The sequence below is a fragment of the Mus musculus genome, chromosome 18 (genome assembly GCF_000001635.26).
Source record: "Mus musculus strain C57BL/6J chromosome 18, GRCm38.p6 C57BL/6J".
Classification (NCBI taxonomy): domain Eukaryota; kingdom Metazoa; phylum Chordata; class Mammalia; order Rodentia; family Muridae; genus Mus; species Mus musculus.
Window position 1 is genome coordinate 80,776,631 of NC_000084.6, and position 26,867 is coordinate 80,803,497.

Genomic DNA, 26,867 nt, shown 5'->3' on the forward strand with positions numbered 1-26,867 from the left:
AGGGTCGCACATACTAAGGTTAATGTCAGAATTCAGGACCTGGTTCCCTGTCCTTGTCTTAGAGCAGTAACCTTCAAGCCTGTAGACTCCAGGCAGAAACAGATCACACAGGTTTGCACTGTAAAGACTGCCCTCCCCAAACAAGATGCTCTAAAGAAGCAACTGACCTCATCGGGGCTGGAGGCCTGGTAGGTGCGGTTCTCATCACTAAAGTCTTGGTCTGCTTCAGCAAACTCAGTCTCCCCAGTGATGCCAGCCCGAGCCTCATACACAGGAGTGACATTATGACAAAGGGCAATGGCTTTCACTGCTTCATGGATTCTACTGCTGACGCTCTTCTTGACTTTAGGCGTTGAGGACTGGCTTCTTCTCAGTGGAGCAGAGCTTGGGTTGTGCCCACTTGGCTGTGAGTGTACCTTTAAAACAGGGCGCCATGTAATAAGGGCAGACAGAAATGATCCACACAGAAATTACTGCATGTTTTATCAACTAAAGTAAGCTATTTGAGACTAGGACAGTGATTTGATTTTTCTTTTACACTGTACACAGGAATAAATAATAATTATTTTTGTCTCGGTAATGCAAATTGCTTGGTTCTTTTGAGATTGTCAAACACACCATATATGTATTTGTTATGATATTTAAAGCCCGACATGTTCCCTTTTCCTAAGTTCAATTAACTACTACTTTATTCCTTAAGACAGCAAGATGAAGAACAATGCAGAATGGTTGGTGTGTGCACATAGTATACATAAAACAATACCAAACAAGGCAGCCATAACTCCTAAGACTTTCCCCTGAATATCATAAATAAACCCACTGTGATTTGTAGTTAACAAAGATTAAATATAGTAATGGTGTCAGGGAAAGCAAGCTTGTCAGAGCTCAGTCCTGTCCATGGGAAATAACTGCCCACTGAGCACTGTGTATCTGCATAATTCCCATCAGGTCTAGTAATGAGGAAGCAAGCTGTCACCACCCAGTAATGGGTTTCTATTATTTACTTCCTTCCATGGTGGGCGACAGAGGACACTTCCCAAACCCACAGGACAGACACACATTTTCCTGTTAACCTACCTCAGAGACTCAGGACAGTACTCAGAAGAGACTAGGGTCAGAGCAACTGAGAGAGAGTCACTATGTATGAGCCACTCCCCACCAAGCACAGGGCTGCACGCAGAGCTATCTGCTCCGTGCTCAACTGTGCTACCCACAGCTGCATGGCAGCCCCCATCTGTACCAGCTTATGAGCTGCCTCAGCCATGGAGGAGCTCAGCCCTTCCTCTTCTGAATTATGTAATGCTCACTGATGCTTGTACAATTTAATTTCACACAAATTCCATTAAAGAGTAAGCTCTCACCCAGCCAGTGCTTCCAGTGGGCAAAGATAATCAGGTTAAGAAAGATCTGTGCTACATTAAAGTGGGCTACAGACAACCATCATTACAATAACAACATAAATAGGGGCTAACATGAGTTCTACATAGTCTTACCAGAAAGGCCCACAGACATCTTTAGGTGAAAAAAAATCTCCAAATGCTCTTAGATACAAGTAAACATTAAATATCTGTTATATTTATATGATGATTCTTCAACTCTTCTGCTTTAATATGATCCTGACAAAATAGTTATAATAATAATCACATCATGAAATCAAATGCCTCCTTAAATTATGCAGGCTATTGTTATGGCCTTCAGATGCCTCCCGGAGGCTGCAGGTGAGTCTCTATTACAGAAGACACTACATATTGAAGACACAAGACTCCAAAATTTTGAGTTGGATAGCTTCCTTCCTGCAGTGTAGCTTCCATAGTGAGTTCAGAAAGTACTTTGTGAGCTGCCAAGGGAGCATGGTGCTGAGGTACCTACCTTAGTCACTGAAAAGATAAAAAACAGAACGTATTTGTTTTTTAATGTGAGAAGGTTTTAAGTATAAATAAAGACAAAGGGATTATTAGGAAACAGCAAAGCCAGTATTCTATTAATTACCCTTTAAAATACTGTTTACTAAACTATTTTTAGAAAGAATTCATTAAAAAACAAATAAATGATTAAAGCTCATCATATTTCCCACGAATCTGCTGATACAGATATGCTAGTCATAGTTTCTTGGTTGAGATACTAGAGCTGATAGGAGGGTAATGATAAAAAGTAAAATAATCCAATCAGCATATTAGCTCACCACGGTGGGTGCACTGAGAGAAGATGGCATTCAGAAATACACTCACATACCTGCAGGTAGGAATTCAGGACGTGACTTTGGATTTCGTCCATAGTGTCCGTTCCGTAGGAGACAGTGCCCAGATGGAGCCGCTTAAATACCATTTCATTCTGAGTGAGCGTCCCTGTGTAGGAAGATTAGCAGTGAGCACAGGCAGGGTGAGAAAGCGCTGCAGCTCCACAAGGAGGGCTGGTCACACACTGACTGTGCCCTGGGACATCTGTTAGGAGATGCAAAGTCTCCACAGAATGGTCACTCTGACAGGGAGGCTTAGGAGTTTTTCTCTAAGCATGTCGTGTTAATAGTCTAAACCAATGGAAGGGGCTCTAGAAAAAAGAAAATCTGAGTCTCTGTGCCTGGTTCACATCCGTGAGTTGGTGTAATAGCAACTTCTGCTCCTCTAAGTAAGGCATAAACTAGGAAGCTAAGTCATCATTGACTCGGTCACAGCACTGGGCTGGAGAATGACGCTACCCAGCCCCACGTTAGCATGGTTTAGTAGCCTTATGACCTACTTCTGAAAAGTAATCATTATTGGTAGAAAGGTAATACTCCTGAAGTTTAACTCTCCCTATACTGCCAGGAGCCAGCCTGGCTAAGAATGGTTGATTAAAGCAGGACACAGTGTTGGACATAGAGATTGTTTTAAAGTAGCTTTAAAAACTATACTGAATGTTTGCTGGTAACTCTTAAAAAAATCTTAAAAACTTTGTTACTTATTCTGTTGTTAAAAACTGCTGGCTTGGATGAATAACACCTGTTGCCTGGCAGTGGGGAAGTAAGTAAAATATTTATTGCTATAGCTCCCTTCTCTGTCCAGGCTGCCAGAAGTCTCTCTTACTAGGCTGGCTAAGTCTTTGTGAACGAGAAAGGATGGAAAGAAAAATAATTAAATGTTTTCTATAGGTAGATGTGCACAGATACATATACAAACATACATCCACACTCTGGCTGGGCCTGACTGTGTGTCACAAGTACCCATGAATGCTTACATACAAACACATTTACCTACACAGGGTATGTACAGACAAAATACGCATTTGGATGGATGTATGTATACATAGAACCTCCCCCCCCACCAAGCCAAACCATCCTACCAACAATTCTATTTCTTCTCTCTGGCCTTTGTATGCCTTCTTAGATAAAAAGCTCTTTTAAGAAAATTACCTCAGAGATAAAATGGGAGTTCAGAGTATATTAAGTTCAAAGAAGTGTTTCACTCTAAACGCTCATTATAAATTCAAAGCAACAGTTTTTACATAGTGGCTTTATCATTGGACTTAAATGTTTTCCTTGAATGCAAATCTGTCCCAAGTCTGTATATCTTTTAATGTAATTATGAAAGCTCATTGCATTTCTTATTATGCAGCCTTTACTTACTATTAAGAGGAATGGGCACATTCTATTCTTGATTCTAACTTTATTACATCTTTCTAGCAAAGCAACTAAGGCCATCTCTTAAAACTTTCTTCCTAAAATTATTTAAATCAAATTAGGGATTCTATTGGTTTATTAATTCATTTAGATAGCATTAATTCATGAAAGTTCATCTTTATGTTGATCTGCAGGAAATTGGATCCATAGAGTGGGCTAATGCCCAGGGGCTATTATATTAATTTAATGTCAGGAAGAGCATATCAGATACAACAGCCAGTCCTTAGATGGAGTCTCTTTGGGTCTTGCCATCGGGCTCACCCACCATGGCAGACCATGCAAAAAAAACGGTGGGCTAGCCTTAGCCTTTCCTAGATGGCACCGTATACATTTGTGTCACCAGAAATGACAAGAGGATTTGTGAAATGGGAGACAATTTTTGCAGGTGAGTTTCTGAGAGAGCCATGGGATGTGCTATTTAACACTCACTCCTCAAACCAGAGCAGAAGCTTTGAAATGACTATGCCAGGACTGCCATTAAAGCTGAACCACACATAGCTCGCTTAATGCAAAGACTCACGCGGTGCCAGCACATAGTGAATGCTCCCTTTTAGTAGGAACAAAGGTGCTGCCATCAACGTGCTTGTGTCTAGCCTCCACTGGGGCTTCAGCACTGGAGTTAAAGCACAGGTAGGAGGGTTCCCACTAACAGGCACTTAAGTGAGAGGTGTGACAAGCCATGGCATAGCCTTTCCAGTGAAAGTTGGGCTTTCCCCACATCTGTATGCCTTTAATTTTCTTTGGCATACATGATATGACAATACCTATCAATGACTAGTCAGGATTTGCATCCTGGGTAAAATATGTTATTGACTTGGAGCTTTCCAGAAGAACGTGAGATCTTCTTTACAAAAGACCAGCTTTGTATTTTCTTGTTTTTTTAGATGCTATTTTGACAAGCACTCTCATAATGAACATACTTTATTAGAGCTTTACAAACTCCTCAGGAGCAACATTGGTTGTCATCCTGTGCACTGACCATGTGTACCATACATCTTAAGTACATGGCTCCAACTTCAGAGAAGTGGAAATGAAGCCAGTTATATGAGATGTAATCTATGCCAGTCTCAAAGTGGAATTAAAATACGTGGCTACATTAAATATCAAAGTCAGCAGCAACCCAGCTTCTAAATAGAATGAGGAGCTCTGTAGGTGGCATTTAACAAAGATGGATAATTAGAATTCTAGTATTATGTAAAGGCAATGAAATAATATACTAATTGGTAAATACAAAGCTCACAAAGTATGTGTTCCCAAAATTTGCAGTATTCTAAATGTATTATATATGAATGCTTTCTGCTTCAGATTACTTGATATAAATGACAAATTTTCTATAGACTTTTCTCCTTGATAACTTATAGTGGGCCAAGGAGATCAACTTTTATTATGAACAATTTTATATGTAAAGTTGAAAGAATACTACAACAATGATTGATATACATCAAATAATGAGTTCTTTGTTTAAAAAAACCCTTAATTTTATTATCTATCTTGATTATATCCATCCTTCCTCCCCAACTCTTTCCAGTACAAGCTCCACATCCCTTCTCACCCAACTTTGTGCCCCTTTTTCTGCCCTTCCAATGCCATATCTTTTTACTATATACCCCAGGCAACAAGAAGGCCAATTTGGAGTAGCCAACTATTTTTGGATGTGTGGCCTTCCTCAGGAATGTGGTTGATTTATCACAGACAAGGCTGTCCCTTCCCTTTCCAGAAGATTCTTGTTAACTATATTATAGGGGCATAGTGGTCACCCTTTGGAGCCTTGACTGATAAACAAGACCCTCACCACTGCCTCCTCACAGTGAAATGCCACCAAAGGTGGCACATGGATGGAGAAAGTTCCAAACAGGTATAAGCGGTTGACAACACTACCGCTACACAGTGCTCTAAATATCCCCCCCCCCCCCCCCGCCCACCCCATCTTCTTTGCTCTGTGGTGAATAACCTTGAAGTCTCTCAGGTCTACTCAAGGACACATACAGTACAACACTTCTTTCTCTGATCTCTATTTAGGAAATCCTTGGCACAGCCTTCTTCATCTGTCATCCTAATTTGAGAACCTCTTGAGGGTTTTCTTAAACTCAAGGTCTAATATTTTCTAACACATTTTCCACCTCTGTTATATTTCCAAAATAAAAATCTCTTCACATCACTCTCATGATTAAAAGTAACCAATACTTGATATGGTTTACCCTTTTAAATATAAACTGCTCAGAATAGAAACAGAATTTTCATGATGCAGTCTAGAGCTCCTTTCTTCACACTGTTTGACAATCCTAATTGTTGCCTTCCTCAGCAAGGGGCCAAAGCCCCTCATCTCCCACATTCCCACAAACTTCAAAGGAATTAGGAATTGTGTATCTGGCAAACATTCATTACAAAGCATCAGCAAACCCAGGGGTTCATGTAGTAGTCAGCATGGGTCCAAATGCCTGTAACCTGCATGCCAGCTACTTCCAACACTCCAAAGCTCTGTATTTAACAGTGTGGGAGGGGAGGGTGTGTGTGTGTGTGTGTGTGTGTGTGTGTGTGTGTGTGTGTGAAACTTCCTGTAGGATAATGTATGAAGTCACCAAAACACAAAGCATGGTAGTGTGGATTTCTTTCCTCAAAATCCTATAGCTAAAGAGAGAGGCAGGAAACAAACGTATTTCCAGAGGCCCCAAATGCAGGGAAGGCAAGGCAAGGCAGAAAGCACACCGAGAGGGTGGGCGGTCCAGAGAGACCACCAGTGTGATGTGGAGAGGAACTCCCTAAGGGTGAACCTGAGGCGTGTCTACAACTGTGGGCACACTGATGCTCCTTGAAGGCAGAGAGAAGGGACAGGGCCCATGAGAGGCCAAGAGGGGCTGGGGAAGGTGTGCCATGTAAAGAGGACACCGAAGAGGAGGACACAGTGAGGAGGGAAGTCTGTGTTCTGTCATGAGGACACTATAAAGAGGAGAGTCTGTGTCATGTTAGGGTTTTTAAGTCAGGTGTGGAGGACACTGTAAAGAGGAAAACAAATCATTCTCCATCAGGGTGACCCAGTTGAGCCTGATTCACCTGACCAGGCTCTCCTCTAATGGTCTCTACATTGAGAAGACTACCTCCTTTCTCTTTTGGAGTATACCAAAATTACACTTACTAATCACACATGTACACATGCGTGTACACACACACACACACACACACACACACACACAGGTGTCTGCCACAGTAACACGCCACTTAAGCCACACCAACTCTTGATCCTTTTGCTTTGGAATGCTGGGATTACAAGTATTGCCCACCAAGTGCTGGGGATCCAATCTTGGGCCTTGAGCATGGAAGGAAGCACGGTATCTATCACTCCATTACTCCCAGCATGGAATCTCTGCATTATCTCAGTGTCACCCCCATAGCGCAGTTCTTACCCTGAGTGAAAATTGCTGCTGTTGAAGATAACAGTTCAATAATAAAATTGAGAACTGATAGGTATGCTGTGGCCCACAACTTTAATCTCCGCATTCGAGCTGCAGAGCCAGGTAGAGATCTCTTTGACTTCCAGGCTAGCCTAGTCTACAGAGTTCTAGGCCAGCCAGGGATATGTAGTAAGACCCTGCCTCAAAAAATAAATCCAAAAACCCAACAAAGCTGAAAACAAAACAAAATTGACCAAACAAAAGTCTAAGGACTAGCAGTGCATGGAAGAAGGCATAGAAGACACTCTATATATGAATCATGTATCATTTACTTTTTTTTCTCCCAGAGATTTCTGGCAAAAAACCCCTAGCATTTCAAATGCAACAGGTGCACGATGATATCAGCTGCTTTCCAAAACAAAGACATATCATTACCATTTAGACTATTTCTGGATAGTAAATTCAGGGTTTGAATGTGGCTCCTATTTTAATACATCACTTTAGTCAGCCTATGATATAGCATTTCCAATCTAAGTTTCTTAAGTTCTACAGTGTTATCTATTGTATATTGCTTCTGAGCATCTTTGGAGAAATCTCAAGAGTAATTCTAGACATGCATAAAGCCTGTGAAACAAGAGAACCCAGAAGACAATAGATATTAAACATATTGTTGCACAGTATGTTCAGTTGAAATGATGTAAGGGAGAACCCAGGTCACAGCTCTGATCCCCTCCCCCAGATATCACAAAGCTCTGTGTTTAGATTTCTTTTCCTGTCACTAGCCCAGCTACGTTCACTTGTAAGCTTCCTGCCTGTGCCTCCTGAGTGTAGGTATGTGTCATCACATCGATCTCAGTGTTCATATTAGTAAAAGACTTTCACTCAGTTGTTGACTTGGAACCAGGGAGGATGTCTCGAAGAAGTCAGAGCGAGTTTATAACACAGGACAATTAAAAAGATTACATTACTCTCAGGAATAGCATCCCTTGTGAGTAAACTTCATACATGATGAGGCAGGGTTCACCTCCATTCGTGCATATAGATATCCAAGTGTTGGGGCAGTCTGCTCCTTCTCTAGAGCACCATCGGGAAACCCTTGCCGACTCCACCTTATAGCTTAACCTGGCACACTGTGCGTCAGTTCTTTAACCTGCCATTCGGCCCTATGAGGGCAGTTCTGTGGTCAGTTATGAAATGAGGACGTTCCAGGCTTTCTAACTTCCTTCTTTATGACTATTTTAGTTTACTGGTCCCTCCCAATATATCCATACAGATTTTTAGATGAACTGCCAAGTACTGAAAAAGATAAGTAGCTGGGATTTAAATAGGTATTTAGAATTTGTAAATTAATTTTTGATACTATTCTAAATGAAATTGCTTTCTAATTCAACTTTGGGATAGTTTATTGCTAGTATATAAAAGTCCAACTCGTTTTGATGACTTTGTTTTACACACTCTGGCTGTTAGGTTTCTAGGGATCCGTGAGGATTCCCTCTATGGAAGACCGAGTCACACACAGCAGACACTTTTACTCGCCCCTACAGTATGGATGGATACCATTTCTTTTTCATGTCTATTTTACCTTGGCTAAATGTCTAAATATTTTTAGCAGAATTATCTATAATAAGCAAAATTGGAGAAGTAACCCAAATGCCCATTTATTCATAGGTGGATAAATAAAATGTAGCATGTACACACAATGGAATAGTATTTACCAGAAAAAAAGAATGAAGTACTCCCTATACAATGTAGATTAACCTTGAAAATACTCTACTAAATGAAGCTCAATACAAAGAGTCCATGTGTTCTACATCATCCACACGATGCCCACCAGGCAAATCCACAGGGCCAGGGTTTCCTGGGACTATAAGTGGAGAAGGTACCGAGTGAGGAGTGACTGTCAGAGCTTGTAAGCACTTGCCTTGGGGTGTAATGAGAAATTTCTAAACTGAAACTGTGGTAAGTGCTATATAATAGTTAAACAAAATGCTGTGCAAGAGAGATAAAGCCTGAGTTTTTCATTTATCTCAAGCTACAATATAATAACTGCATATCTAAAGTTTTTAAGCTGTAATAAACAATGTTTGAATCAGTTCAAAACTGATATATCCAAATCACTGACTAGCATTGCCCACTAGATCAAAAACTAAAGTGTCCCTGATATCCAGCATTCTAGATAAGTACATCATACCTGGCTGGGTCCTAGGATCTGGGATGTGCATGTAGACAGGTGAATGCAGTCTTCACACAGCAAGTGGGATCCAGAGAATGGTCGTTAAAGCTGTCAGGATTGCACTTTGTCTCCTATTCATCCAGATTCTCTCTACACTGTCAGTCCCAGGCGGAGGGCAGCAATGCATCCTTCCTGTCTCACCTCTACAGTTTTCATAACTCAGTCACTTGGTGATTTCTAGGCACATTGTCATCTTAATATGACAGAAACAAATGGGCTCCAAACTGGAAACTGTTAACATGGAGGTGCTGGCTTGAAGTCAGACGGTAAGGGAGCCACCACATCAAAGAGAGTGACATTGAGTTGTTTATGATACTCAGGTCCTGTGACACCAGATTTTCTTGTGATTTCTAAGAAAAAAATATAGTAGTCTTTGATAAAGCAGAGGCTTTCTGGACTGCAGTGAGCAAGACAGGCAAGGAGGAAATTGATTTTTAGGGAAAATGTCCTGCGGGCATCATTTTCATGGTGGCAGCAGATGCAGTCCACGCTGGGAAGCAGATGTGAAGCCCCTGACCCGAGCCACTGGGCTGCAAGTTGTCCACACATCAAGATTGTGCTGAGCCATAATACATGGACAGACAGGTGGTTTTAACAAACAGAAGAAGCCACCTGCAATGCACAGAGATAAGCTCATCCCAGGACTACAGGATTTCTTGTGAAAATTGGAGCAAGGCAAAGGCATGGCCATGAGCGATCACTGGCTGTAGCAAATCAAATGAGCAAATGAAAACAAAGCTCTCAAATGATGAGTGACTCACTAAACTTTAATGTCAGCACTGGTCATTAAGACATCCTGTTGGGCTGGGTGTGATGGCATATACATAATCCCAATACTCAGCAGGTTGAAGCGGGGATGTGAATTCAAAGCCAGCCTAAGCTAAGTAGGGAGTTGTCTCAAAAGCTTACAGGACCCAAGAAATAACTCAGCTGGTAAAGTATGTTACTCACAGACATGAGGTCTAACCTCTAAAACCTGCTTTTTTTAAAAATAATTGGCTAGGCATGGTGGTGCATGCCTTTAATCCTAACACTTAGTAGCAGAGGCAGGCAGGTGTCTGTAAGTTTGAAGGCAGCTAGGTCTTCATAGAGAGTTTCAGGCCAGCCAGGGTGGGACACTGTCTCAAAAGCCAAACCAAACCAAACCAAATTGGGCATGGCGGCACACATGTACCTGTAATCCCAGTGCCAAAGAGCTGGAGACATGCAGATCCCTGGGGTCCACTGGCCAACCAGGCTAGCTTATCTGGAAGTTCAAGGTAAGGGAGACCCTGGCTCACAAAACCAAGTGGGAAGCACCGGAAGAACAACACAGCGCCTAAGCTTGTCTCTGGCTACCACACATACCTGTATGAACATCCACGCGCATATATGCATACATGTATATAAGAATCAATCAAGCACACACACTACTCAGTGCAGAGTCAGTCTATTTCCCCTGTAAATCAGGCCTTTTCCAAAGATTCTGATTCCTAGCACTTGTGTCAAGTGTCTCAATCAGTCTAAACACCGAAATGTAAATTACACCACTCATATCCAAGTACTTACTTTAGTGAATGACTGTCCTAGTAAGACAGCAACTGTTTGCTGTAAAGGAATACTTTAGCTACTATCACCATGATGGGAAGATCTCACGGCCTTCAGGTTTACAGGACATTAAAAGTTTATTTTAAATCTGACTTTCAAGATCTGCCTACCCTGTAACACTAACTAGCACACAGTTTTTGCTGGTTTAAAAAATTATGAAAATAACATATTCTCCTGATGATGCTGTCCTATGAAATGCACAACATTCAAATCTGAACAACATGACATGTTGGGTAATGGATACTATAATTAAATATAGGTCCAGAAAAATAATCCTCTTGTTTTACTGGGTATTTCTATTAATGGTTTTGTTCTACATGAAGACAAAAACTTCCTACCAAAGGAATTAATGTATTGCTTTAATAGGCTGTACCGTGAGTTAAGTTTTAAAATTTATGAGTTCACTGCAGCATTGTTCTTTAAACAATGGCATTGTCAGATGCAACCAGTGAGAAGATTAAAGTTCTCCCGGCAGATTAAGTACAAATTATCCGTCCTCCTGTTTCAGCATCATTTGTTCATTTATCACATAGTGTCTAGTATTCCTGGTCAGTGTCAATATGCTCTGCATCCTTGCAGCTAACAGATGTCGACTCTTGTCGAATGAATTACTTTATGTTTCACGCGCTGCTGGCCGCAGATGTGTCACTATAGCAACATCATTAATTTCAGATCTTACCGGAAACGTGCACTCCAATCAAACCTAATTATACCACATTGCTTTCTTGTCCACAAGAAGGAAACTATAATGCAATTATTGGGACACTTCATTTTCTGTTCTGCTGTGGCAAATGAGAGAGCCACTGTGATGGACGCTTCTTGTCAAAAAGCTTATTGATGAAGCACAAACCCAATTTACAATCATACGAAGGACCACCTCACGATTATGTTAGCAATGCAAGGTTCCTCAGATGCCAGCTCACACTGGAGCATCGCAGCAGGAGTCAGCCCCTAGAAGATGTCTGTAAAGTGCCTGGCCCCAGTGCTGCGCCTCTCCTCTCCAGAACCAGAGCTGCTATGCCAACAATCACCCACTGCTGAGGACAGGCAGCGTCAGCAGCTCACACCTCACCAGCTTCCAGCACAGGCACCAGGGAACACACACACTTGCAAAAGAAGACAAAGCCATTGCTTTTGTGAATAAAATAGAGAAGATGAGATAGAACTAACAACTTACATCCTGGAACATAATGCTAGTCAATGCCAAGTGTGCACTGTCTTCACAGGACACAAAGGGGGCCAGAGGGCAAGGTAGGCCCTGCTAGACTTACCCCAACTTTTACTTGTGCTTTCCTACTGTCTTTGTCCTGAGGGCTGTCCAACAAGCGGCCTCTGAGCTGGCGAGGCTGACAACTCTCACTCAGCAGTGCTAAGATGTGTCTGAGATCACAATTAGAGGGGTGGCCACCACTCAGTCTCCACTCTCTTCCCCTGACTGTGTGAAACACGTATGCTTTCTTAAGACTATAGTGGGGGAGAACTGAAACACCACTGAGCTGCTGAAAAGAACAGTGGTTCTCTGTTATCCACCAGCCTATGGTTTCGTCAGTGTGCCCATGACCATCTACCACCTCCAAGAACCCCTGGAACACTCAGGAAGCAGGGATGCAGAGCCTACCACCACCATCTCAGCTCCCAGCAAGACAGGTCAAAATCCTGAGAACAGGTAATGAGCCAGAGTTCCTGGGAGACAGCTTCAGGGAGAGACTGCAGGTAAAGATGCAGCCAGAACATTACAGTTCTAAACAAATGGCCACACAATTGAAAAACTCAGCCAATCATGGCATTTTCTTTGGGAGCTCTTACACTGAGAAGCAGAGGTGAGCAGGCATGGTGGCTTATCTGTAGTTTTTGTACTTGGGGGAAGGGGGAGGGGGAGGAGGAAAAGGAGGAGGAGGAGGAGGAGGAGGAGGGAGAAGAATCAAAGTCAGCCTCTGATACACTGAGTTTCAGGTCAGCCTAGGGAGCAGAGGAAGAACCTTTCTCACAAATAAACAAGCAAATAAGCTAGAAGCCACGATAAGCCCCTCAGTGCATTCTATACATTCTGCTGGGATCCTTAATCTTATGCCAATGTAAAAATACACTGTCATGGGCCATTTTCAACGAGAAGTCAGTTTGTAGGCATTTATCCCCTCCCTCCCTGGCTGGCGCCTGTTTGTCTCAGGGCTCTGGGAGCTGCACTTGGCCGAGCCAAGGATGGAAAAAAGGGGATAGTAGGAGTCTCTGGCCCCAAACCATTCCCTGAGTGAGGAGGCCTTGTGTCCTCTGTGAGCCAGTGTGAGTTGAGGGGTGGTGGTGGTGCATCTGAAGCCACTGTCTGTTGCCAGCTCAATGCTTTTTCTCTGTGTGGCTCCCGTTCTGCAGAATTATATATTCAAAACTGCTTCCTGTTCTCTAGTCTTTTGGACTTATTATCTTATGCCCAGCACTGAGACTGCTTGTATGTGAGATACCCTGTTTAGCTTTAAAAGAGTACCAAGTGGAGGGAGCTTTGGGTTTCAGGATCCTTCCTTCCCTGCCATTTTACACTGATGACTTGAAATTTCATCATAGAAAATGAGGAGCTGTAACTAAGAATCTCATCTTTATTTTTTTAAAAAGGAAATCAGCATTTTAAGGAGGACTGATGTCACCAACTGGTTTTGTTATTTGTAAGCACAATAGATTTTTCTATATTGGTTTTGCTAAAATGACCTACAATTTCTACTATTAATCTATAAACTTACTAGATTTTCTGTGTATGCTACTTGCTAATAAGCACTTCACTGTCCTCTCCCAAAGCCCTCTTCTTCTTGGTAGTTCCAGGGACTGAACCTAGGGCCTTGCCTATGCTAGAAAGCCCTTGCCCCCTGAGCTATGGCTCCAGCCATGTTTTAATTTTATCTTAAGGCAGAGCCTTACTAAGATGCTCCGGCTGGCTTTGTATCCACTCTGTAGTCCAGGGAGGCCTTGGATTTGCAGTCAATCCTCCTGCCTCAACACCCACCCTTCCACTAACCCTCTAGGATTACATTCTTTTCTTAACCTTGACCGCTTTCTTGCTTTCTGACATGAGCTGTAACTCAGATACGATACTGACTAGCTATCTTTGCGTGTTCCTTCCTAGTGTTGCGGAAAGGCTTTAAATGTCTTACTGCTAAGAGAGAGCATATGTTGGGAATGTCCTTTTCCAGAACGAAAACATGTCATCTTCACCTCCACTTTGCTAATGAACTTCATATTGATGGGTTCTAAATTGAAACTCACCAAATGCTTTACTGGACTGGAAGGAGTCCCTGAGTTTTTGTTTTTTGTTTTTCTCATAATAATGCTGTAATTTTCAGTGATAAGTTTCTGAATTTAAACAAGCCTTGAGGCCCTGAACCACATCTATCTAGAGGTTTATATTATATTTTCATTGATTATGGGGCTTCAAACAGCACAATTAAGGGCATTTCAATGTATTCAAGTTTTATAATGAGCTCATAGCTAGGCAATGACTTCTACCTGTTATGATTCATCTATTATTGTATAGTTCAATATTTCTTATGGTTTATTTTAAATATCATGATTATAGCTTTACTCTATATACTTATCTCTATTTTTGTTTTTTTCCCAGTTTTATTTTCAAGTTACATTTATTTTATAAAGTCTTTTCAAAAGACTGGCCAGCTGTATTGTGTATTGTGTTTTATCTTTACAATTGTAGTTATGTTTTAAGAAGGGGTCTTGCTATGTTGCCTAGGCTGGCTTTGAACTCAGACTCAAGAGTCTCCTTAGCTGTCCAAGTAGCTGGAACTACAGATGTGCAGCAGCATACTCTATTGGCTTTTGGATACCATGCCTCTAATTTCTGTTCTTTTTGCTTTTTAAAGTTATTTTGTTTATTCACATTTAAATGTTATCCCCCTTCCCAATTTCCCCCTGAAAACTCCCCCACTCTACCCCCAACCCCTGCCTCCACAAGGGTGCTCACCCATTCACCCACCCACCGCCTTAGCATTCCCCTACTTTGGGGCATCGAGACTTCACAAGACCTAGGGCTTCCCTTCCCACTGATGCTAGATAAGGCCATCGTCTGCCACATATACAGCTTGGTTGGTGGTTTTGTTCCCGGGAGCTTTGGGGGTCTGGTTGGTTGATACTGTTGTTCCTCCCATGGGATTGCAAACCCCTTCAGCTGCTTCAGTCCTTCCCCCAACTCCTCCAATGGAGTTCCCGTGCTCAGTCTGATATTTGGCTGCAAGCATCCCCATCTGCATCCATAAGGCTCTGACGGAGCCTCTCAGAGAGATCTACATCGGGTTCCTGTCAGCAAGCATTTCCCAGCATAGCAAGTGTCTGGGTTTGGTGGCTACACATGAGATGGACCCCCAGGTGGGGCAGCCCCTGGACGGCCCATCCCTCAGACCCTGCTCCACTCCTTGTCCCTGCGCTCCCCCTAGACAGGAGCAATACTGGATTGGATCTCCTTCTATGTCTTTGATTTTCACTGCTCTTAAGATTGGCCAACCTTTATTCTCTACTCTTTTTGAGTCAGGGTTTTTCTATGTAGTCCTAGATGTCTGGAACTCACTGTGAAGATCAGCATGGCCCCAAACTCACAGAGACCTGTCTGTCTCTGCCTCAGAGTGCTGGAACTAAAGGCATATATTACAATGCCCAGTCTCCTCTTTTATTGAAAAACACAAGTTCCTGAACATCCTGCAGGTGAGGACAGCATGTGATTCTGTTTGGTTTTTCTATTGTACTCCTCTAACTTTTTACTATTTCTGATGATTCTATTGGCTACCTCCACTGTGTTCCTAACTTTCACCATTTCTGCTGTTTTACTGTGAGTACAGCCACTGCCTGGAGTTCACTGAGATTGTCTAAGCTCCCCCCACCCCACCCACCCACCCACACACTACATGAAAACATGTATTCTCTGTATGGCAGACACAGAAGCCAGTCTATCCCATGAGATCAGGGCTATTTGGACTTTCATTTGGTTGACCACTTGGATATCTGCTTGGATGATCAACTACTTAAAGTGATGCTAAAATTTCCTTCTGCGACAGCAGATACTGTAATTTTCTCCTGCATCCATCACTTTGTGCTTATATAATGAGGCCTTTAAAGTGTATATGTATCTAAAATTCAACCTTCTATTAGGAACCTGTCCTGCTCTCTGAAATAGTGCTTCTTAGAGTCTATCTTCTTTGATGTTCAGGGAGAAGCCAGTCTTCTTTCAATCCCCAGTTACCTCCATTACTATTTTCCTTTCCTTTTTTTTCCTTTCCTTTCCTTTTTCCTTTCCTTTTTCCTTTCCTTTTTCCTTTCCTTTTTCCTTTCCTTTTTCCTTTCCTTTCCTTTCCTTTCCTTTCCTTTCCTTTCCTTTCCTTTCCTTTCCTTTTCTTTCCTTTCCTTTCCTCCCTCCCTCCCTTCCTTTTTAAAAAAAACATGAGTGGTTACTTTTCTTTAAGTGTTAAGTGGATTAATTGTTTGCTTTAACACTCTTAAGACCGACAAACATTACAGACTTTGTTTTTCCTTCTGTGTCTCTTAGTCCTTCATCACTGTGATTTAAAATCTTTCTATGCACACGGTTATCCTTTGTTCTCACTGCTGGGTGGTGCTCTGAACAGTACGAACACCCCACACTTCTCTATTTATTTTTAAAATTAATTTTTGAGACAGCATTTCATTTTGTAGTCCAGGCTAGCCTTCAACTCAGGTCTCTCCTGGTTGCCTCTTGGTTACAGGAGTACAGCACCAGGTGGCCCTAGATTCTACTTTAACAAAGTTTAGTTTCTGTGTATTCTAACTAGACAGCTTTCCTTTTGTTAACTGAAGCAACATTATCAGCATTCTATTACACTCCCCTGACTGCTTACAGACACCCAGACATTTCTTTTGGGAGGGAAAAGTAGGAGAATAACTACTGAGAAGTACAACACATAATTTTGATGCTACAGCTAAAATCCATTCATAATGTTGTATATACCATCACAGTTCAAAGCAAGTAGAACTTCTATTTTATCTTGTGCTTATTAACCTGAGAAACCCTGGTTACAGGTATCATACCTATTAATCGAATTAGGTCTTCTTTAAGGGTTTCAGGTTTTAAAAATTATATAATTTGGATCTTGTGAACTTTGTTTGAACTTAATCCAGACTACTTTATGCCATCTGTGACATTCTAATTGTTTTTTTTTTTTCATTAAGTGCCTTAACTGACATTGGGACACAGGATGCTAGGCTTACACATTACACTAAACTAAACTCTCTTAAGGACTAAACATTCTCCAGAAGAGTCTCTCAGCTCTATGTTCTTTTGCTCACACTGTTATTCTGATTTGACTCTGGAGATTTTGGTCTTTGTGTCCCTATCAGCAGAGAAAGCAGCTCACAGCAATGGGTACTTTTAGCCAGTACAGCAGAGCACACATGTGCAGTGGCTGGTTCTGACGGCTACCTGCCTACACAGGCATACTGGCTATGTAGTCGTTGTCTTCGGCAAACTTCCTGTCACTCACTGGAACTGGGAGAGGAAACTCCAGGTGTACTCCCTCAGTCTACTCTTGAAGCAGTGTCCTCTTATTTCTGAATGAGCCACTCGTACTTGTGAGCATCCCATGTCTGAAGTTCTTCACGGTACTATACCGAAATCAAAATAAAAATCCCCAACTGGACCCTCAGTTACACTAAACTTCCAAATTCCCCAGGAGAGTTGACACCAGCATAATAAATATTGAATTCATATTTATCAAAGTCTTAAGTTACATTCATCAGCAATGTCCAGTTGTTCTTTTTTCACACCCATCCACCCAGGTCCTCAAGTTCGCAACCACATGTTTCATTACTGCATGTTATAGGGACTTTATTTTCTGGTGCATTTTCACTTACACCTTGCAAGTGGAATATTTGTAAGTGGAATATTTTTAAGTAGAATATTTGAACTTGAAACTTGCCATTTTGCTGGTTTCCTATATTTTAAAGTCATTAGTTGACTGCCTTGGTTCTTACACCTATAAATATGTGTTCTTTCCCATTTATACGCCTACTTCTATCTCTTACCTTTTTGCAAATCGAAAGAATTTTATAACAACGTACAGTTATGTTGTAAGCACATCTGTATTCTTTGTAGTTTAACAACTAACATTAATTAAATGTGATGTTATAGCTAACTACTAACATTAATTAAAGGTGATGCTGAATTGTGTTTGGAATATGTTTTATTTATGCTATGTATGTAATTATGCTATATATGTAATATGTTATGCATATAAGCTTTTATTTCTAGTTCACTAACAATTACTAGAATTTAAATCATCTTTTATTTAGTACATTAGAGATTAAGAACTCTTAATAAATAAAATCATAAAATACGAACAACATAAAAATGAGCTACAGAGCGGGATAGTCATGTGTGGTGATCCACGCAGGAGAGTGCTACAATGCGTTTCCAATGCTTCCAACAGCTCAAGGGTCACCTACAGTACAGAAATACATGTCTTGTTCTTAAGCCACTATAGAGACATGTAGTTGCAGCAAGAAAAAAAAAACATGAGATTCTAGAAGATTCAAAATACAAAAGTAAGCGATTTAAAGCTACAGCACAGTTACATGTCGCTGACTGTGAGGACACTGTTCAGTGTCTTCACACACCAAAGGACGGAGACTCAATCGTATAAATAGTTCTCAAAAGTCGAGCCTAGACACCTATAGATCTAGCAAGCAGTTATGACACATATACATGTGTTCATGTGCAAAAATGAAATATTTGTGATGTTATCTGGTACATTGAAAGACAAACAGATATGAACAATACCTGTTTTGTCTGTCAGTAAGTACACCAGGCGTCCAAGTTCTTCTGGTATTGTGCTGGTCCGAACAACTGTACCAGGAATATTCTCATCTTTCATAATCATCCATCCATATGCTGCTTTGCCCATATCCAAGTTTACTCGCAGACTGCCAAGAAAAACCATCATGATGGTCAGTGCTTCCACACCTATATAACATGTCCACACCCATGGTTTCATCTGAATGTACTTATATATAACTTTAATTTATATAGGAATAAATAATATTAGATTTTAGACTTTAACAGATCTGTGTATATTTAACTCAACATATGCTTTTGTACTCTAGATAATGTTTTCAGGTGATAGTTGGGTGGATAATTCCTTCTGCATGAGTTACAGCATGAGCTAGAAGAGAAGCAGGCAACTGGTTCTCAGCACCCAATTAACACCCAGAGAACTGTGGGCCTAAAGAGGGAAATGCCTATGCTTAGGGAATCATGGAAGGAATACTGTGTGAAAATATGTGAAATGGGGCTTGAGGCCTCCGGAGTAGTCATGGTGCTTCTTAGTGAGGTTTTAGTATTGCACATTTCTAATCTGTAAGGTTAACGCATGTAAAGGGTCATTGTTCCTGGGACAACTTTGCTTCGATTGCATCTTACAGTATAGGACTATAATGGATGGACTCTGGAGGGTCTTCCAGGCTTTAATTAAAAAGTGGCTACACAAGAAAGCACTGTAAAACTGTCCACTGAAGGAAATAGTCACAGCACACCTATTTGGGTCAACTCACCTAATGAACCTATGGAAGCTCAGTGGACAAGACTGTGTAAACCAGTAGTTTCCCACTTGCTGGCTGAGACCCCTTTGGGGGGTTTAACAACTCTTTCAAATGGGCCCCGTATCAGATATTCTGCATATCAGATACTTACATTATCATTTATAACAGTAGCAAAGTGACAGTTATGAAGTAGCAACAAAAATAATGTTATGATGGATTCAGCACACATGGGGAAGTGCACTAAGAGCTGCAAACCTGGGAAGGTTGAGAACTGCTGGTGAAAACCATGGAGATGAAACTGCTATTTGCCAACCATTTATGTCCTAGCAACATGGTAATTCACAAGATCCAACCTTTTTTTACTAAATTATTTTATTTATTTACATTCCAAATGTTGCCCCCTTCCTGGTCCCCCACCCCTTTGTTTCTGAGACTGTGCTCCTCCACCTACCCACCCACCCACCCGCACCTGCCTCACCCATCAGCATCCCCCTTCCCTGGGGGCATCAAGTTTCTACAGGATTAAGTACATCCTCTCCCACTGAGGCCAGACAAGGCAGTCCTCTGCTACATAACCTTTTAATAAATATAATTTTGAATAAACAATCTTGAGGAATCATCCAGTGGCAAGTGTCTAAGGTAGGAATTATCAAATAAGCATAACTTCATTAATCTATGCATAAAGTTCACACCTTAAAAATCATAGGAATTATAGGGTTGCAGACCCCTTTAGCTCCTTGGGTACTTTCTCTAGCTCCTCCATTGGGAGCCCTGTGATCCATCCAATAGCTGACTCTGAGCATCCACTTCTGTGTTTGCTAGGCCCCGGCATAGCCTCACAAGAGATAGCTATATCTGGGTCCTTTCAGCAAAATCTTGCTAGTGTATGCAATGGTGTCAGTGTTTGGAGGCTGATTATGGGATGGATCCCCAGGTATGGCAGTCTCTAGATGGTCCATCCTTTTGTCTCAGCTTCAAACTTTGTCTCTGTAACTCCTTCCATGGTGTTTTGTTCCCAATTCTAAGAAGGGGCAAAGTGAACTAACCAGTATTCCCCAGAGCTCGTGTCTCTAGCTGCATATGTATCAGAAGATGGCCTAGTTGGCCATCATTGGAAAGAGAGGTCCCTTGGTCTTGCAAACTTTTTATGTCTCAGTACAGGGGAATGCCAGGGCCAAGAAGTGGGAGTGGGGGGGTCGGGGAGTGGGGGGGGGGTTTGGGGGACTTTTGGCATAGCATTGGAAATGTAAATGAAGAAAATACCTAATAGAAAAAAAGAAAGGATAAAAAAAGGTAAGATTATCATAACATTCTTCCTTTTCGTTAATGTAATGCATTGTAATAAAGGACTTTCTTGTGTTGAACAATTCTTGAACTAGAATTCTTGGTCAGGATTTTTTTTTAATAAATGTTTTACTGAATTCTGTATTCCTAATAGTCTACTCTTTTTTTTTTTAACCAACGCTCATAAAATATTTTTACCAATGGCTATGTACAGACTATCTTTTGTGCTGCTTCTTAGTATTAATATTACACTGACTTTTAAAATATTTTTGAAAGAAAAAGAATCATGGGAATTGGGAGGAAAACTGTTAACTGGCAGTCACCTGTGTACATCTCTCCAGCCTGTACCTCCACATCTTTTGTTAAAAGAGTAAAGCAAACTACTAAATGGCAATAATCCTTACACTGGAGGGACAGAAACTGGCATTCTAGGAAGGACCAGTGGCCACAGTGCAGGTCACCACTGTGTGGGTCCACAAGTCAGAACCAGCAGACACATTTTCACCAAGTCTCTGTGCCACAGTGGTCCTATGGATATACTAGGATCTGTGAGAAGCTGGTAAATCTGTATGTGTGAAGTGTGAGGGATATCTCTGTCAACAGGTGTGACATCACAGTGCCTTCTAGGGGGTTTAGGATGAAGGGAAGATTAAAAGAGGAAATGCAAAACATTCCCTTTGGATTCTTATTTGAACTAGGCTGAAAAAAACATATTCCTTATGAACAAGAGAGATAATTAAGACCACAGCCCTTGTTGAAACAAACCCAGAAGTTGGGAGGGAATTGAGCAGGTGAGGTGAGCCAAGAAGGGACGACACACATATCCAGCACACAGCACTGAGATCTGACTTGTGTCTAGTTTTTCTGTACTTCAGATCACTTGGCTCCTGACTTGCTGTGTATTGGGTTCTTTTGGATTTTGGTTCAGTGGTCTGGGAAAATGGTACGCTGCACTGTGCTCCAGCTTACAGCCCTCACAAGTTTGGTGGAAGAACCAAAGAAGCATCTCCAAACTTGCTTCGCACAGCTCTTTCCAAACCATGAGCAATTAGTGCTCTTAACGAATTACAAGGATGTATTAGTTCATAGAATATTATATTGTAAATAAGTAAATACTCTGGGACCATTTTAGGTTGAATACCACAGCCTGCAAAGAACATACATAGCAGTAGTTGTCGTGGCAAAGAGGAGAACAGAAAGGTGTAAGGAACGGAGAACAGAAATTCATCTGAATACAAGGCAACTAAGAAAATACTCCTACACAGGAATTACAGCTCCACATGTACCATGACTGATGCTGTGAGTCTGGTCAAATGCTAAAGGATAATTTGCTTTAAGTGCTAAGTCTCTAAAGGCATCCAAACTCTATGGCTGCAGAGTAACACTGTACTGAATTTACCTCTTAGTGATGCCCTGCCCGAACAGTTTCTAAACACAGGCCTCTACCCAGGGGCATGCCAGCTCTGACATGCTCTTTACTCCACGGATCACATGAGCTCAGAGACATGTTACACAGTAGCAAGGCCACTCTTCTGCTGACTAAGCGCCTGGGACACTCTTACACAGAGGCCCGTTGCAGGTAGAAGCACTTGTTCCCAGATGGTCCAGTGAGCCAGGACATGGTATGATATCTACTATCATTCACTATGAAAAACTGACTGTCTGAGTAAGTCTTTTATGGATGTTGCCATAGGAATATATATAAAAATGTTTCCTTGTGCAATACTGACAAACATGAGGTGGATTTCAAGATGTTTCCTTCATGATGGTTTATTTTTGTACAGTCTAATCTCACAGCTACAAATACTTGAAGAAGAAACTCAGAGTCTGAATAAATTTCAAGTGCATTTTCCCCAAAATACACAATACAATGCATTTAGGCCCCAGGATGCTTGCTATATTTAAGTTCTAATTTGTTACAATTAAACCTTAGCACTTATCACTGCCAGGTGAGCCCAGTCCCTAGCCAGCCAGGGAAATATGCACAATTCTCATTGGGGAACAAATTTACCTGAAATAATTCACATGCCAATTCTAATCTGAGAAAGAAAGGAAAAAAAAAAAAAAACACCACAACACACATACACAAAACAAAACAAAACAAAAAAACCCAAAAGCAACAAAAGCAACAACAACAACAACAACAAAGCACATTTCTATAAAGACCCTTAGATGTGTGAAGGCCACAGGTGTTTTATCTGAAGTCTTCCTGCATCTCTTACTCTGATGCTATACTGCAGGCAGAGCAGCCAGCATCAAAGGCTTTCCCTGCTGAACTGTCTGTGCACCATACTGTAGCTAAGGCTGTCATCTCCAGGACCAGTTGAACCCTCTTGAGCTTTGGATCAGCACTGCTAACCTTAAATAAATCAAAACAACTGTGAGCGAACAGGAGGACAACAGGTCAACATGCCAACTTCTCCACTTCCTACTCAAAGTGCTCTACCACTGTGCTATACCCATTGTCCCTAACAATTTCTCTGGTTTTAGTCAAGGTCTGTAAATGGCCTGTTAGCTTTCAATTTACTCCGTAGCTTAGGTAGGCCTTCCTTGAACTCCTGTAGCCAAAATGTTAGAAGTTCAGTCCTGTGCCACCAAGCCCACATAAATGCATTGTCCAGGTCTAGAACCAAAATCCAGCTTCACCTTTTCCAGCAAACAGTGCACCACCAAATGCCAACGGAGACCAACCTTTCTGCTTACATACTTACGGATGTATAATCTAGTTAGCGTAGTAGACTCCTGACAACTCATCTTTCTACATTCTCTGGTGAAGGAAGTCAAGTTAACATGCTTAATGTTAGGTGTAACGTGTATCTGTTCCTAATTTTAGCACATGGTAGTTCTGTAATCTCTTACTAAAGGCTGACTTGTTCGTCACACTCCAGTGGTCAGCTAAGGTTTCAACACAAAAGTAGACCTTAAGCAAAGCAAGATGGATCAGATCAAAGTGCATGTACTGCAAGCTTGGAAACTGAGATGGACCCCTAGGACATGGTGGACAGTGGAAACCACTTCCCACGAGTTGTTCTAGGACTTCAATACTCAGACTATGGCATGCATGACCCAAACAAACACACATGCAATTTTAAACGTTTTAGAAGTACCACAATTGAATCAAAAGTCTAATAAGGTACTAAATGTATTTGCAAACATGAGATACCAATTAGTCAAATATTAAATTCAACAGAAAAATGAAAACAGCAAGAGGTATAGCCGATTCATAAACAAGCAAAGCGAAACCTCAGGACTAGGAGGAGAAAAGGCCTATGTTGAAGACTGCCAAGTTTTGAGGGAATGTTCATTAGCTTGCTACTGCGTCTGAGGTAGACAGAAGGAGTGTGCCCATATAGGCAGGTGCACATGACACAGATGTTACCAAACCTCTGGGAAAGAGGCTTTCTTCTTATTTTACAAAGGATGCTGAGACAATAAACTGAAACTCTAGATCTGAAAACTCTATCAAACACTAGTTTAAAAAAATCAGTTGTCTCGCGTAGGCAAGGCCTTGGGTTCAAACCTTTGTCTTTCTGCCACGACCCCCACACCCTACCCCAACCTCCTTGAGCTGGAGTCTATCTGTGGTAGAATGTATGCATGCGTCAAAGTCTGAGTTCAAGTCCCATCATCAAGAGAATGAAATCACTTTCAGTGGTCAAACGGAAGAATACTCAGATGCAGCAGACAGTGAGAGGAGAGCAGGGTCTCAGAGCAGAGGAAGAAGATTTCTAGGTACACAGTTTGACAATATCCTATAAGAATTCATTTATATTTAACAAGGTAAAATTAGAAACTTTTCCTGGGTTAAAAAAAAAAAAGTCAAGCTATAGAGAAAGATGTCAGCAAAATAGGAATGAAAAACATAACTGTCAGAAGACAACAACAAAGGTCTCAGAGCAGAGGAAGAAGATTTCTAGGTACACAGTTTGACAATATCCTATAAGAATTCATTTATATTTAACAAGGTAAAATTAGAAACTTTTCCTGGGTAAAAAAAAAAAAAAGTCAAGCTATAGAGAAAGATGTCAGCAAAATAGGAATGAAAAACATAACTGTCAGAAGACAACAACAAAGGACTACGAATGTTCACAAAAGAAATTGTAAATCACTGGTTCTCAACGTATGGGTCATGACCCCTTGTGGGAGGGAAGGTTGAATGACCCTTTTGAGGGGATAGCCTAAGACCATAGGAAATTACAATTCATTTCCATAGAAAAATTATAGCTATGAAGCAGCAACAAAAACCATTTTTATGGTTGGGAGTCACCACAACATGAGGAACCGTATTAAAAGTTTATAGCATTAGGAAGGCTGAGAACCACACTGGTCTATATTGATAATGGTATGCTAACTGGGTACCACCACTCAGATAAATACTGGCAATATTAACAAACACAGCAAAGTCACAGACAAGTACAGAGTCAAGGAACTCCATTCCTAGACTTCAGTACCAGATGCTCACATGCGCATTGATCAATGTGTAGAGTAACAATGGAACACCCTAGAGTCTGTCAATGGAATACTGGACACAAGCTCAGTGGTACAGTCATAAGTAAGGATAGCAAGGTATAGGGATGGATGAGCCTATGAAGCCACGTCAAACATAAGATGCAAGGTTGTAAAGTGGTAATCAATATGATTTCAACTGTATAAAGCAACGAAACAAGAAAACACATTATGTTTTCATAAGCAAATATACATGCAACATTCCTGAGAAAAACAAGAAGTTAACCATGCAAAACCATTCACCCATGTAGTATATGCTATATAGCATTCTACTGTATCCCTAAGTATACAGAATTACTAGAAATTAAAAAGAAAACCAAAATACTCCAAATATAGTAAATGCAAGCGTTTAATGTTCAAAAGGTTGCTGTAACATATAATACTAATGGCATATAATAATGGTATTACCATTATTTTATAAGCAAGTATTTTAAACGACTACAAAAACTAAAACAGTGTATGCTGATACATACATACAGGAGATAAACATTCTTCGTGGATGTGCATGCATGTACTGGTCACAGAGATGAGAAGAGCTAACACATAGCTACTGAAACAAGGCTGAGGACACTTCAAACCGGAGATGGGAGTGGATGTATCAGAATCTACTACTGTATCAGAGTTACTCAGAGTCTAAGAGTTGCTACTGACTCCAATGTGAGAACTCACCCCTTCTCAGTTAGAAGAATTGTTGGATAAGAAGACAAACCAAACAACCATAAAACCATTCAGAACTGACAATAACTGGCAGAAATTGCTAAGAACTTTCTTTTGGGGAGAGTTCACTGCTAACCCTCGTACAACTCTGCACCAATACAACCTGGCACCTTTGATGGCAGCCTTCAGGGTGCAGATGTTGCCATCCAGTCTTCAGTCCACGGGTTCTAGGAATTTCTCTGATGAGCCTCCCACATGCTCTGACGGTGACACAGGCAAAATGAAACAAAAACTATGTCTCCACAACCTACAGACAGCCCTCGCATTTCAGTGCTCTAGGAAAGGCATTGCTTGAAAAAGAGGTTCTTAAGTGTGCCTCAGAAGGGATATAATTATCTCTCTGTCTAACAGCATTTTTGCCTCTTGACCATGTAAGCGTTATACAGAAGCAAAAGTCTCTCTGACTCAGCACTGAGAACTTGGTTTGGGGTTATCAATTAAAAATGGGCACTCTAAAGCCTCTTAAGAAAACAGACAGGAACAGCAAACACATGACCCTGGATATGTTGATGTGTTAACAATTTTGCTGGTATCTTCCTGTTAGGGGACATGCAAAGGGACATATACTCATTTTAGAATTACAATAAAAGCTACATACATGATATTTCTCTTTGGACGACAAAAATGTTTAATTAAATTATGATCTAAAAAACACCACAAAATAAACAAAAAACACAATGTAAATTTTATCAAGTAGCTTAAGAATTATTTCATTGTACTGAGTAATTTTAATAAAATTCTTAATTTTTGTAAACTTGAATTCTGATTCTTAGGACACTAGAGAAAAAAATTACTTTACTTCCTAGAGTTGCATATTTTGCAAAATAACATAATTTAAAAGTCCAAAAGCACATTTAAACACTTAAATAAATTGTAATCCATATTTTATGGAAACTTGTCAACAGGAAAACAAATTTGTTTTCATTAAAGATAATGCACAATT

At 40.9% G+C, this 26,867-nt stretch overlaps 1 protein-coding gene across 16 annotated transcripts in view; it reads right to left on the reverse strand.

Annotated features, from left to right (window-relative positions):
• The window catches only part of Atp9b (ATPase, class II, type 9B), a 199,941-nt gene that overhangs the window by 42,490 nt on the left and 130,584 nt on the right, over positions 1-26,867 (reverse strand). For all 16 annotated transcript variants that reach the window (XR_001782382.2, XR_001782381.2, NM_015805.3 and 13 more), the window contains 3 exons: positions 18,660-18,802; positions 2,233-2,345; positions 168-416 (listed from right to left, as the gene is read on the reverse strand). Coding sequence is in view for 14 of the 16 variants with exons in the window: in NM_015805.3 (NP_056620.2) it covers positions 168-416; positions 2,233-2,345; positions 18,660-18,802 (505 nt within the window). In the remaining 2 variants the exon portion in view is untranslated. The remainder of the gene's footprint in view (positions 1-167; positions 417-2,232; positions 2,346-18,659; positions 18,803-26,867) is intronic.